General features: G+C 47.0%; 1 protein-coding gene across 3 annotated transcripts in view; it reads left to right on the forward strand.

The window, feature by feature from the left end:
* The first annotated feature begins 907 nt into the window (after positions 1–907).
* SMARCAL1 (SNF2 related chromatin remodeling annealing helicase 1) overlaps positions 908–14,268 on the forward strand; it is a 53,726-nt gene continuing 40,365 nt past the window's right edge. The window contains exons 1-6 of one of the 3 annotated variants that reach the window (XM_019976435.2): positions 908–1,204; positions 3,386–3,421; positions 3,817–4,655; positions 5,265–5,315; positions 9,504–9,743; positions 12,578–12,628. In XM_019976435.2, coding sequence (XP_019831994.2) covers positions 3,875–4,655; positions 5,265–5,315; positions 9,504–9,743; positions 12,578–12,628 — 1,123 coding nt within the window. In that variant the 5' untranslated portion in view covers positions 908–1,204; positions 3,386–3,421; positions 3,817–3,874. The remainder of the gene's footprint in view (positions 1,205–3,385; positions 3,422–3,816; positions 4,656–5,264; positions 5,316–9,503; positions 9,744–12,577; positions 12,629–14,268) is intronic. The other 2 variants (XM_019976428.2, XM_070771934.1) reach the window with 2 other exon arrangements.

The following is a 14,268-nucleotide window of genomic DNA, read 5'->3' on the forward strand; positions in this document are numbered from 1 at the left end:
TAGTGAGGATTAAATGAGATAGTTCAGAATAAATGCTCAACACAACGACTGAAGATGAAAAGGATGATTATGACAATGACAGTGATGACAATGCTAATTCTCTTTTGGTTCAAGAAGGTCAGGTGGGCGTTGGAACAGCAGGTGATGCTTAAATTGCAAAGTTATCAATATCAGGAACCGGTCCTCCAGGACTACCAAATCCGACTGCCCATCTCTCCATAGTACTATGAGATTAGCCACAGATTCAGGATCTTTGACTTGTCAAATGAAATTCTTGCGTTATGATGATGTTGTATACTTTGCACAGCTCATGCTGCTTCCTTCCTGGGTGCTACTAAAAATAAGGAAGAGCATGGAAAAACAAAAACAAAAACCCCACAACTCTGACAGTTCTTCACAGCAAGACTTCAGTTTTGGAAACCTCAACAACTCTGGTTTAATGATCCGGAGTTTGGTGAAACCTTTCAGGGAATTGTTTTTCAGTCGCCCAGTCGGGTCCAACTCTCTGGGACCCCATGGACTGAAGCATGCCAGGCTTCCCTGTCCTTCACCGTCTCCCAGAGCTTGCTCAAACTCCTGTCCATCCAGTCGGTGATGCCATCCAACCATCTCGTCCTTGTCGTCTCCTTCTCCTCCTGCCTTCAATCTTTCCCAGCATCAGGGTCTTTTCTAATGAGTCGGCTCTTCCCATCAGGTGGCCAAAGGATTAGAGCTTCGGCTTCATCATCAGGAAATGGAGGACTACAATTCCCAGGGTGGACTATTTCCACCCCGCCCATGACGTTGCGTCTCTCCTAATTCTCACCAGGTTCCTACCTCAAACTACAAATCCCAGAAGGCTCTGCAGCACCGCTCCGGCCTCCCGCCTCCTGAACTCTCACTTTTTAAAGGGAAACTCGGGCCGCTTTGCCCACTGGGAAATGTAGTTCCTCGATGACCGACCCTGCCACTAACACTACCTCTCAGGCCAGGGAACTGAAATAAGGCGAGCCAACTGGCGAGCACTCGAGTACCTGCGCCTAACCGGTCACCGGAAGAGCAACTTGGCTCAGGAAGGCTCTGGAGACGCGCCTGGGTTCGGGGTCTGGCGAGAATGAAGCTCGCGGTCTAGGTCTCACCAGCCGAGAAGGTAAACTGGGAGGAAGGCGGCGGAGAAGGACGAGACCAAATACCAGCCTGGAGCAGGGAGTGGCCAACGGAAAGGGTGAATCCAAATGGAGATGATAGGGGTGGGAATGGTGCTTCCGTCCTGCCAAGTCTGGGGGGAGATGCGCGCCCCCAAAATAGGGTGGAACCCAGGTCCTAGCAAAAAGAAGAGGGGCTTCCGTGTAGTGGGGTGGCTTTACGGTTTGGGGCTGATCAATGGGACCTCATCCGACGGCCTCGTCTCCCCTGGCTAGTGGAGGCTGCGCACCAGGCCTTGGGCCTGTAGAATTTGGGTTCGCGGCAAAGCCCTGGATGGAAAGTTTAGGCAGGAGTGTTTTGCCCAGGGAACCAGAGAACTTGAGCGGAGCCCCGGGAACAAAGCCTTTCTCTAACCCCTTCCTTATGTTGGCGGTTGGGGGAAGTGGGAGGTCTCTGGGGACAGATGTTTGGGGTTCTAGTCAAAGACAGTCGCAGGAGGAAGGAAACCTTTTTAACCCCAGGCTCTTCTCAGAGTACCCCACCCCTACCCCCTTGTCATCACTGTAAACATTCCGTGGCACATTGAGAGCCGACTCTATTCTGAAACAAGCCAGAGAAGTTAGTGTAAAGAGCCTGGGCCTAGAATGCTGTAAAAGTGGCTCAGCTCTTGGAAAAAGGACCTAAGTAAATTAATTGGGGGATAAAATCAGGCTTGGGATACAGTATGTAAAAGATCCTGCTGTGCTGTGCTTCGGTTGTGTCCTACTCTTTGTGAACCCATGGGCTGTAGCCCACCAGGCTCCTCTGACCGTGGGATTCTCCAGGCAAGAATACCTGCATATCTTAGGGCTCTTGCTTTGGCAGGTGGGTTCTTTACCACTCTTCCAGGGGATCTTCCCAACTCAGGGATTGAACGCAAGTCTCCTGCATTGCAGATGTTGGATTCTTTACCATCTGAGCCCCCAGGGAAACCCAGGAATACTGGAGTGGGTTATGTATCCCTTCTCCAGGGGATCTTCCCGGCCCAGGAATAGAACCAGGGTCTCCCTGGTGGCTCAGCTGATGAATCCTCCAATGACACCAGTTTCCTACAACACGTCCTCTGCATGCCACTGCTGTTTCCATCCACAAAACCCAGATGCTCTGGCCTAGCTGTCTCACAGACAGTGGGATGTAACCTAATTACCTCATCAGGAACATCTGCTGAAAATCTTGACATACTAATTAACAGAATGTAGTTCTAAGAGATCCACGAGTGGAGTGAGGGGAATAGTCAAGTGGTATTAAATTAGGCCCTTATGTGGCTTTTCAAAGGCATTATTTTACTTCTTCCCAACTCTCTTCTTCCAAAAAATACCTAGCTTGACTCATTTCCTTAGAGCATCTAGAATCAATAGTCCTCAAGAGAAATGCTGCTGCTGCTACTGCTGCTAAGCTGTTTCAGTCGTGTCCGACTCTGTGCGACCCCATAGACGGCAGCCCACCAGGCTCCGCCATCCCTGGGATTCTCCAGGCAAGAACACTGGAGTGGGCTGCCATTTCCTTCTCCAATGCACGAAAGTAAAAAGTGAAAGGAAGTCGCTCAGTCGTGTCCGACTCTTCGTGACCCCATGGATTGCAGCCCACCAGGCTCCTCGGTCCATGGGACTTTCCAGGCAAGAGTACTGGAGTGGGGTGCCATTGTTAATTTGTAGTAAATTCATCTATCTCCAAAATACAGGACCTGTATCTAAGGATATGGATAGAAAAAAAGAATTATACTGTACTCTATGAACACTAGCTGGCTTTCCTGGTGACTTGTTGGTAAATAATCTTGCCTGCCAAAGCAGGAGATGCAAGAGCCACAGGTTTGAACCCTGGGTGGGGAAGATCCCCTGGAGAAGGAAATGGCAACCCACTCCAGTATTCTTGCCTGGGAAATCCCATGGACAGAGGAGCCTGGTGGGCTGTCATCCATGGGGTCACAAGAGTTGGATACAGTTTAATGACTAAACTACCACCTATGAACAGTGGTTATGGATGGATGATGAGATTACAGATTAATTGTACTCTTTTCTTTACACCTGTATGTAGCATCTGGCTTTGTACAATGAGCATGTATTACTGTTTTCACCTTACTTTTCCAAGAGTCACTTGTTGCTCCTTGGTTGTAGGTTTACCACCTGCAGATTGCCTTGCTAGGAATAATAAAAGGATTCAATTTGAGGGGTGAATTTAGTGTGCAGTCTGTGTGATGTTAATGTTTTTTTCCTTCTTCCAGGTTGGAAAGAGGCTATTTTATAAATGTCACGTCACGGTATGTAGTTGTTTTGGTCTATGTCAGTCTAATCCATTATCCTTTCTAGTTTGAAATACTCCCTTCTCTTTATCTGATGGATTTAGGTTGCACTGCGTAACTTGCTTGGGATCTGATAACTAACTCATCTTGGCTGGTGGATGAGAGGGAGAAAAATATTGCAGTTGAAATACCTTTTCAACTTTGGATTTGACTGACCTTGCTATTTGCTTTTTTTATCAGGGTCATGGTTTTTGTCATATGTGTGTGTATGTTTAATTTTAAAAGAAATTTTAATATATACTTTGTTTATACTCCTTGTGCATTTCCTGGGACAAAAGCTTGTTGAAATCAAGGTAAGCAAAAAAAAAATTTTTTAATTAATGTCTATTTCCATGTTGTTTTTCCTTTCTCAGCTTTTGCCAAGTTTCCGATTACAGACTGACATTCCTGCATGAGCATCTCCCCATTAAAATGTCCTTGCCTCTTACAGAGGAGCAGAGGAAAAAAATTGAAGCAAATCGGCAGAAGGCTCTGGCCCGAAGAGCTGAGAAACTATTAGCAGAACAGCATCAGAAACCTGCCCAGTCCAAGCAGGGCCCATCCCAAAACCTCCCCCGAGATCCTTCTAAGTCAGGGAGCCATGGCATCTTTTTCAAACAACAAAATCCCAGCAGTTCATCTCATGGTGACCAGAGACCTCAAAATCCCCACAGTTTTCCACCCAACACCTCCGAGCAGGCGAAGGGGATGTGGCAGAGGCCAGAAGAGATGCCCACAGCCTGCCCAAGCTACCGCCCACCAAATCAAGTGACTGTCGCTGGGATCTCCCCGCCCCTGGCAAACAGTCCTCCAGGGGTCCCCAGCCAACAGCTTTGGGGTTGTGAGTTAGGTCAAGGTCATCCTCAGGCTTCACTCGAGACCCAGTCAACACCCTTCGCTAACACAACTCACGAGCCTTTGGCCAAAGTGAAGAATTTCCAGGAGACAGCAGCCTCTTCCTCTGGACAGCCTCCTAGGGATCCTGAATTAGAGGCCAGGATGGCAAGACCTTCCACCTCTGGGCAGAACATTTCGGGGAGTGTGATGCCCAGGACAGAAGGAAGACTGCAACAGAAAGCAGGGACCCCGCTGCACAGAGTGGTAGGCTCCCAGCAGGGAAGGTGTATCCGGAACGGAGAGCGATTCCAGGTGAAGATTGGGTACAATGAGGCGCTCATCGCAGTGTTTAAGAGTCTGCCCAGCAGAAGTTATGGTAATGAGTCTTCCAACTGGTTCTTTCAGATGTTTTTTTTTTTTTCCCCTACTTGTAGAGTCTCTAACAGTTTCTCATAAATATGAAGAAGATGCATTGGCACATTCTGTCCATCCAGTTGTTAGAAAATTTTCTATTTTAGTTCATGTTTCCTTTTGTAATAGGCATCCCTTCCAATAGCTGCCGCGCCTGGAGGGCTGCCTCGTGGCCCTGTGGAGAATGGATGCATAGTTATTCACAGGCCCTCCCCTGCTGCCAGGTGCTTTGTGTGCATTGTAGCACTTAAGCCAAACAGCATTTTTTTTTTTTTTGATGTGATAAGCAGATGTTATTTCCGTTTTAAAGGCGATCGGCCAGGTGAAGTGGCTCAGGTTAGTTAATCCGGAAGGGCAGAACCAAAGTGGCTTCCTCAGGTATGTTTGCTGTCTGTCCTCTCCCGGGATTTTGTACCTCAGCAGGGGCTTTTCAGTCACCTGTCTTGAACTTAGCATGCATGTGTGCATTCATTCATTCACTCATTCAACAAGCCTTTATTGAATGTCCAGGTACTGCTCATGCCAAGTCTTTGGCCTTATTGTGTGCAAACCGGGTACTTCTGTTTCATTTCAGATCCTGCCACCAAGACGTGGAACTTCAGCATGACTGACTATGGTCCCCTAAGTAAGTAGGTGTGTAGTGCCCCTTCTTCCAGGGAGAAGCTGCTCTTGAGGAGTTCCTTAGAAGTAGCAGATGTAGTCTAGCTGGTGGTTCACATGGCTTATGGGGTGCCATCCCAATGTTCCTCTTCTCACCATGGCCAGCCTAGTGAGGCAAGTCCTTGGGAGGACTTCACTGATCATATTAACAAAAGCTAGCACTTATCAGAACCTGCTACATGCAAAGCTGTTCTGCTGCTAAGTTGCTTCAGTCGTGTCCGACTCTGTGCGACCCCATAGACGGCAGCTCACCAGCCTCCTCTGTCCCTGGGATTCTCCAGGCAAGAACACTGGAGTGGGTTGCCATTTCCTTCTCCAATGCATGAAAGTGAAAAGTGAAAGTGAAGTCGCTCAGTCATGTCTGACTCTTAGTGACCCCATGGACTGCAGCCTACCAGGCTCCTCTGCCCATGGGATTTTCCAGGCAAGAGTGCTGGAGTGGGGTGCCATTGCCTTCTCCAAAGGCTGTTCTAAGCCCCTTATCTGTTCTAAGCCCCTTATATATTTGCTAACTCCTTTATTCCTTATAACAAGCATTTTACAGATGGGAAAACTGAGGTCCAGAGAGGCTCTGTAACTAACATAGGATCACACACAACCAATAGGTTATGCAACTGGAATTCAAACCCAGCCCATCTGACTTCAGAGGGCCTATTCCCACCAGACTGTGGGCTCCAGCCATGCCAGGCAGCTGTGCGGGCCCTGCTGCCAGGAAGAGTAACAGTTCAGCAACAACACAAACCCCAGGGCGCAGAGAAGGGCTGTTGCCCCGGCTGGTGCCAGGCTGTGCCACATCTGTTGGTGGCCAGGGCTCCCAGGTGCACCACTCCTGTGTTCTGTGATCTTGTTGACTATCCCGCACCAAGGTTTGGCGCCTTCTGAAGCCTGGAGCCTGCACCTGGTCAGTGTCAGCCCCGTTCTGCTCCTCCTCCTCGCTGGCCGTGTCAGTGCCCTCTCTCTCCCCACCCAGTTCAAAAAGGGGAAAGCTGAGGATCCATGGGGAGGTTACTCCTCTGCAGATTTGGGGCATGGAGTAGAATTCTCTAGAATCACTAGTATAGTTTCTGGAAGTGATGAGACAGCCCCCCTGCAGAACTTCCTGTGTTGTGTGTGTTTTTTTTGTTTTTTCGGGTTTCTTTTGCCTCCTCCACTTGAAATGTACACCATTAGGTTTGGGAGAGCTCACTTCTACCATTATTTTATTTCTTTTATTATTTTATCTATTTATTTACTTTTGGCCATGCTGGGTGTTCGTTGCTACTTAGGGTGTTCTCTAGTTGCGGTGTGCAGGCTTCTCACGGCAGTGGCTTCTCCTGTTGCAGAGCACAGGCTCTAGGGTGAGTGGCCTTCAGTAGTCGTGGCATGTGGACTCTGTACTTGCGGCTCCCGGACTCTAGAGCACAGGCTCAGGAGTTGAGGCGCACGGGCTTAGTTGCTCTGCAGCGTGTGGGATCTTCCCAGATCAGGGGTCGCCTACATTGGCAGGCAGATTCAAAACCACTGAGCCACCAGGGAAGCCCTTACCATTATTTTAATCCATTTATTGCGTGTTAGGAAGGGGAGAGACAGTGCTCTGAGTTAACACTGCAGGTCTTGATACATGGTGTTGCATTGTTACATATTAAACCAGTGATTTCCAACGTTAGGAAATCTTTTTCATGTCCTGTGTTTTTTTCTTTTTTCTACTTTTATATGTGTATAAAAAAGTAACCTATAGAGACTGTTTAAAGTCTCTGTTTTGTTTGATTTGTCATCTTTTTACTCCTGTTCTCTCTCTGACCATAATGCATGGTGACTCATGATATCTGCTTTTGCAAATTCATTTAGGTTTTCTGTGCAGTATGATTATTTCTGGTAATGCTCCACATATTTTTTTTTTTTAAACTTTGTTGGGCACAAAATTCTCAGCGTAGCTTTCAGATGAATTTTGCTGAACAGGAACTGTTTCACTCCCCGTATCCTTGTCAGTGTTTTGCACACACAATCTGCTTCTACCAAAGTGTATCTTGAAAACCCTTGCAGCAATCATGAATTTGTGCCTCTATCCTTCTCTCTTCATTTTCAGATGGTTCATGTTTGCTGTGTCATCTTAGTAGATTACACTTTTCATTAGTATAATTTATGAAGACTGTCAGTCTTTCTGTTATTTGTTTGGGTTCACCTCTGAACTTTGACTTTTTAACTCTACCACACACTCTTTGAACCCTACCACACACTCTTTGTAGGCCATGTGGAAAGTATATGAATGGGCAAAAGAAGAAAAACCAGCCCCCTCACCTGCCCCCCCATCTGTCCCCACTCACTATTAGCATTTTAGTTTTGTTCCTTCCAGCCTTTTTGCCTGTGCATTAAAATGTACAATGTTTTATATATTTAATATAGTTTGTATCTTGACTTTTTCACTTAGTGTTCCTGCATAAAGCATTTTTATTAATTTTTTATTTATGTATTTATTTTGGGTTGCACTGGGTCTTCCTTGCTTTGTGCGGTTATGCATGAGCTTTCTCCGGTTGCAGCAAACAGGAGTTACTCTTAGTTGCAGTACCCAGGTTTCTCACTGTTGTGGCTTCTCTTGTTGTGGAGCACAGGCTCTAGGATACAAGCTTCAGTGGTAGCAGCAACAGGCTTAGTAGTTACGGCGCACGGGCGTAGTTGCTCGTAGGCATGTGGGATCTTCCTGGACCTGGGATCAAACCCATGTCCTCTAAATGGGCAGGCGGATTCTTATCCACTGTGCAACCAGGGAAGTTCTAAAGCATTTTTATTTTAATGGTGCATGTTAAACAGTTCATTCTAAATGATGAAAATGTACATCTCTGTTATTGAACCGCTTTGGCCTCCAAAAGATGATTTAATGTTGTTTTTTGTACCTTTGTGTTTTCCAAAATTTCTTCCAAAAAAAATTAATGGCTATATATGGAAGATTAACTAAATAATTAATGGAAGGCTATATAACCTTCCATTGTAAGAATGTGTCATAAATTGGGTAAATCATGTTCTTTTGGTTTAATATTAATTTGCTTCCAGTTTCCCTAGTATCAAAGCTGTAAGGAACACCTTGGTCTATAAATTTTTGTGTTTTCAATTTATGTTAGTTGAGACAGATTTCCTAAAAGTTGAATCATTATGATGACTTTTTATAGCTCTTGCTCTGTGTTGCAAGATTGTTTTCCAAAAGATTTTCAGATATCTATTTTTTCTAATTCTGCGAGTTTAATAAGTAAAAATTGGCTTTTTATTACTCTGATTATTTGCAGAGTTGCATGTTTCTCAAGTGTCTATTGGTCATTTTTCCCCCCTTTTGAGTTGGTTACCTAACGTATCTTAGTGGTTTCAGTATTTTTTTTAAGTATGAGCTCTGTTCATATTTCTTGCAGATATCTTTATTCAATAGTTTTGCCTTTCATTTCAGTTTGTGGTTTTTGACTGTTTAGTTTTATGTTATCAAATCTATTAATCTATAAAGTGCCTCAGTAATAGAGAAAATAAGGTTTAAAACTGCATTTGTGGCCTGACAGTCCTGTGTCTCCTTCTTTGTCCTCCCAGTGAGGGACAGAGCACTGACCTGGGAACAGGGTTAAGAGACTGATTTCAGGTGTGTTGATTTCCTTCAGTGGCTTCTCTGACATAGCTGCAGGAATTATCTAATAAGTTTATTCATCCTGGTGAGACCCTGCTTCTCCCTGTTCATTTCTGAATTCTAAGTTTTAAATTGGAAAACCTAAAGAACAGAAGAGTTATATTCAGGTAATCCTGAGATCTCTGAAGTAAAGTCAAGTTGCTCAGCTGTGTCCGACTCTTTGCGACCCCATGGACTGTAGCCTACCAGGCTCCTCTGTCCATGGGATTTTCCAGGCAATAGTACTAGAGTGGATTGCCATTTCCTTCTCCAGGGGATCTTCCAGACCCAGGGATTGAACCCAGGTCTCCCACATTGTAGACAGACGCTTAACCGTCTGAACCACCAATTACTCTCTGAACCTCCAGTTAAAGCTCACCTGCTCACCTTCCCCATCTAACTACACCTCTTGTCTCCTGCCTGCCTAGCAAACCTCCTTGTCACCCTGCTTCTGCCTCCTCCCCTATCTGCCTGAGCATGCCAGGGCCTTAAACGTTACCAGGTCATCACCTCTGTCCTTTTCTTCTTCTGCAGTGAAAGCAGCCCAGCGCCTCCCAGGGATCACCCTGCAGCCTTTGGAAGGAGCCGAGGGCCACGTGGAGTCACCCTCCACCAGCAGTGGCATTATAGCCAAGACCGGCCTTCCTGCAGCTCCCTCCCTGGCCTTTGTCAAAGGGCAGTGCGTGCTCATCTCCCGGGCCCGCTTCGAGGCAGACATCAGCTATTCAGAAGACCTGATTGCACTGTTTAAACAGATGGATTCCAGAAAATATGGCAAGTAGTTGGCCTCGGCCTAATTCCCAGAAGGCAGGGTGGCCCATGATCTCAGAGCAAGGTGTTCCTGTCTCTTTAAATATTCAGAAGTGACTTTCTTGGCAAAGCCTTCCTAACCTGCTCCTCTTCCTGTGGAAAGGTGTTCCCTAAATTGTTACCGATAGTTGAGCACGTAGTAGGGTCTGCTTTGTCCTTAAAGGCCTCCCAAGGAGAAGACTCCTTCCCTGGTCACCTGGGCAGTGTCTGCTTAGTAGAAGCAAGTAAGTTCCTGCTGTAACCACTTAAACCCATTTAGTTTTATCTTGTTCTTAGGAGAGCTTGAAATATAGGTGTTTTCCATAAAAATGATTGCCAGCCTGGTAGGCTCCAGTCCATGGGGTTGTGAAGAGTTGGACACGACTGAGTGACTTCACTTTCACTTTCATGCATTGGAGAAGGAAATGGCAACCTACTCCAGTGTTCTTGGCTGGAGAATCCCAGGGATGGCTGAGCCTGGTGGGCTGCCGTCTGTGGGGTCACACAGAGTCGGACACAACTGAAGCAACTTAGCAGCAGCAGCAGCAGCAGCAACAGCAGACTCAGTTCAGTTCAGTCGCTCAGTCGTGTCCAACTCTTTGCATAGACTAAGCCAGTGGTTTTCAGGCTTGAGCCCGCCTCCCAACCACCTAAAGCAGTGGGTAAATCACAGATTGGCTGATCCAACCCCCAGAGTAAATGTTGATGCCTGGGTTCCCACCAAGAGCTACTGATTTAATTGGCTTGAGGTGGGGCCGTGGATATTGGCATTAAAAAGGAAAAATCTTCAGCTAATAATCAGCTAGGCTTGAAATCCACCAGACAAAGCAGAGCAGTATTGCTTGATTTTTTTTTTTTTTGTGAGGTTCTTCAAAAGCTGCCACATCAGAATAAGGAGCAGAATTCTGAACTTCTGGGTTTCATTCTTAGCTTGGGCCTTGTTGCTTTGCAAAACAGTGTAGCTTTTGTATTCCCATTCTTGAAATGGTTTTAGCTTTTTTTTAGTCAGGTTAGAAGGGCTTCCCAGGTGGCGCTAATGGTAAAGAACATACCTGTCAATGCAGAAGACATAAGAGACTCGGGTTCAGACTCTGAGTCGGCAGGATCCCCTGGAGGAAGAAGTGGCAGCTCACTCCAGTATTCTTGCCTGGAGAATCCCCATGGACAGAAGAGCCTGTGGGCTATGGTTCATAGGGTTGCAATGAGTCGGACACGACTGAAGCAACTTAGCACAGCACACACAGGCAGGTAGAAAGCAAACCTTTAAACCTCTTGCCTTTGAGACATTATGCTCAGGCAGCATCGTGGATGAAGCCTCTGTGGAGTGACTTGCGTAGCGAGCCTTCCTCGAGGTTGGGGATCCTTCAGGAGAGGGTGGTGCTGGCTGCTGCCTTGTTATCCTTTAGATGGATAGAGTTTTGACCGGTGAGACCCGGCTGGGGAGTAGGGTTTAGGTGTGATGCACAGGGCCCAGTCCAAGTCCAGAGAGTGTTGTCCCCCCGTCCCCTGGACCCCTTAGGTCTTCGACCTCTGCTTGGGGCGGCCCTCAAAAGGCAAGTACCGATGACCTGTGACTTCTGATAAGTGTGGCCTTTGAAACCACACTCCTGACATGATCTACTGTTTGTGGAGGAATGAGAACAGCAAAAATATTCATGCCCAAACCCTGCCCAGACCCACTAGATGTTAAAACACCATGAGTGGATATTTTTTCGCCATAGCAGTTACTCACGGGCCTTTCCATTTGCTGCCCTGCTGCCGTCAGGATCCAGCTGTTGCCAGAAAGGGCCTCCTGCACTATTCCACGTCAGGAGTGGGCTGTCTGCTTTGGGTCTTTCTGTCACATTACACCTGGGCTGCCTTGCTTCTCTCCGGACGTGGACCTGGTGTCCGTGATGCCTTTTCCCTAACCACCTTGCTTCCTCAGTAACCAGACAGAGAAGAATCCTCTTGTACTACCCAGAAAGCATTTACTGAGTTGCAGCTTACTTGATTTTCTCAAAAGGTAGATTGGTAGGAAAACCGGACGTAACGAGTCAGTGCTGGGTAGGGAAATGCTCACCCTCCTTAGTTAATAACGTGTGTAGATGATGCTATACTCCACTAATCAGAAGATGGCATCATCATCATAATAATAAGTTATCATTGTTTACCTTTTTTTGAGTGCATTGTTTGCCAGACCACTTTTATAAGCATTTTACATTTAAATTTTACATAATCCTTACAAGAAGCCTATGAAGCAGGGCTTTAGGATCCTCCTTTGGCAGATGGTGGGAACAGAGGCACGGAGAAGTTATGTAACTTGCCCAAAGTCACACAGCCAGGAAGTGGCAGACCTGGGATTTGACCACTCCGACCACACGTAGCTTGTTTTCCATGCACAAAACGAAGCTACTAATAATGGTGCCCAGCTTATAGCGCACTGAGGAGCCAAGGACATGGTCATATAAGTTTCTTGGCTTAAAGTAAGCACTGAATAAGTACAAGCTATAGTATTATCCCAGCCTTGGAGATTCAGGGCATTTCTCACCTGCTAGGCCATCCCTGGTCCTCTGTCCATGTAACTCTCTTTGTCCCCACCCTTAGCAGCCCAGTGCCATCTCCACGGCTGCTTGTCTTTCCTCCCTGAATTCTGTCAAAGCCTCGATGAAAGGTGGTGTCAGTCTCTCTATCCTCGCTGCCCAGCACAAGGTTAGCACAAGGTGCCCACCGCCCAAACTTCCTGGGGTTTTGTGAAACCAGGGGATGAATTCGTAAGCGTGGTGACCTTGCAGGAGGGCAGGGTGTCACGTTTGCCTGTTTGTCTCTTGTCGTTGCAGATGTCAAGACCCGGAAGTGGAGCTTTCTCCTGGAAGAATACAGTAAACTCAGTGAGCTGCCCATCTTGCTTGTTTATATCATGCTGTTGTTAAGCCTTAATCACATGCCTCGGATTTAATGTAGTTTTTTTTTGAAGATCGATTTCTTTACTTTGGACTCTGCCGGGTCTCCACCGTTGCACATGGGCTTGTCTGTAGCTGTGGTGAGGGACCATTCTTTAGCTGCCGTGTGCGGGCTTCTCTTGTTGTGGAGCACAGGCTCCAGAGCAAGGTCTCAGTAGTTGTGGCACGTGGGTTCAGTTGCCCCGATGCATGTGGGGTCTTCCCAGACCAGGGATTGTGTCCCCTGCATTGGCAAGCAGACCGCTAATCACTCTACCAGCAGGGAAGCCCCAACATAACATATTTTAGAAGAATCACCTCCTTCCTCCCCTCCGCTGCGATAACATGGCATGCTTGAGTGCAGGACTGGGAAAGGCGAAGATGCTCTCAGCCATGCCCCTGCACTCTGTGATAGTGGCTCTATGACAGCTCAGGGAAATGCAGGGCCACATGTTCCATCAGGCTGCGGCGGTGCTAGTCAGATACTCTAGGCCTGTGCACCCTCCCACCCATCACAGAAGAACGAGAAGTGAGCGTTCGTGGGCTTTGGGAATCAGAGGCAAGCTAGGATTGCTGAGGTTAGATGGAAGCTACTTTAGGTCCCCTGTAAGAGCGGGCTCTTCACTTACTGCTAGAACCAGATGGTCTGTGGAAGCGGGAGAGCCATAGTGGTAACGGGCTTCATGATGGGCTGAGTTCTGCCAGAGGCAGAAGCCAAGGCCAGGGCACATCGGTGTTTAGTACACGCTTTGGAGCCTGACCAAGGGAAGGGCTATGTGTACAGATACAACTATGAGAAGAAGTCAGTTTGGGCTTATCATTTTGCTTCTCTGTGCTCTGCTTAGGTGGGGCAATGAATGGATTCCAGTATGCCTGAGGAAGGGGTGGGGTGGGGTGATGGGTCATATCTTGGCCTGTCCTGGAATGCTCGTGTGTCACCCGTCTTCCAGACTTCAAATCCTGCAGGGTGTGCAGCTGGCACAGCACAGGTTCCCCCTGCTTGACCCCTGAGAACTTTCTGGTCCCAGGGATGGTACCTGTCAAGCCGGGAGAGACATTTTCCAGCGCAGTGGAGGTGGAGAGGTGTCCACCAGGCTAGGGGTGTAAGGAAGAGGTCTCTTCCCTCTGTCTCCTTTTTATGTGATTTACTGTGTGACATCAGGTAGGTAGCTCAATATTCTGGGTCGCGTTTGGCCCTTCAGTTAAAAAAAAGGGGGGAGGGAAGGTATTTAATCCATATCTATCCTACTGACAGAAATTAAATATGAGGGAAGAGCATTTGATTCCTTGAGGGAAAACTTGCTGCAGATTTGGGGTTCAGTTTGAATATGATGAGTTACTTATTTAGTGTCAGCAGCCACTAGCTGAGGCAAAAAGGGTGGCTGACATTTATCTGAGACTCCTTAGCTGCAACTGTTTGGAGATTGTGGCATGAACAAATTATTTGGCCAAAGCTGAATTTTTGATGAGAGGTCAAAGTGAGTTTTTCTCTCTCAGCCCTTTGTCTTTCAATCACAGAAAGACATGTAAATATGTGAGCTATGAAGCCTTTGACTTTTATGGAACACCAAAAAGCAGGACATTTACAG

This window comes from Bos indicus, chromosome 2, assembly GCF_029378745.1.
Source record: "Bos indicus isolate NIAB-ARS_2022 breed Sahiwal x Tharparkar chromosome 2, NIAB-ARS_B.indTharparkar_mat_pri_1.0, whole genome shotgun sequence".
In the NCBI taxonomy this organism is placed as follows: domain Eukaryota; kingdom Metazoa; phylum Chordata; class Mammalia; order Artiodactyla; family Bovidae; genus Bos; species Bos indicus.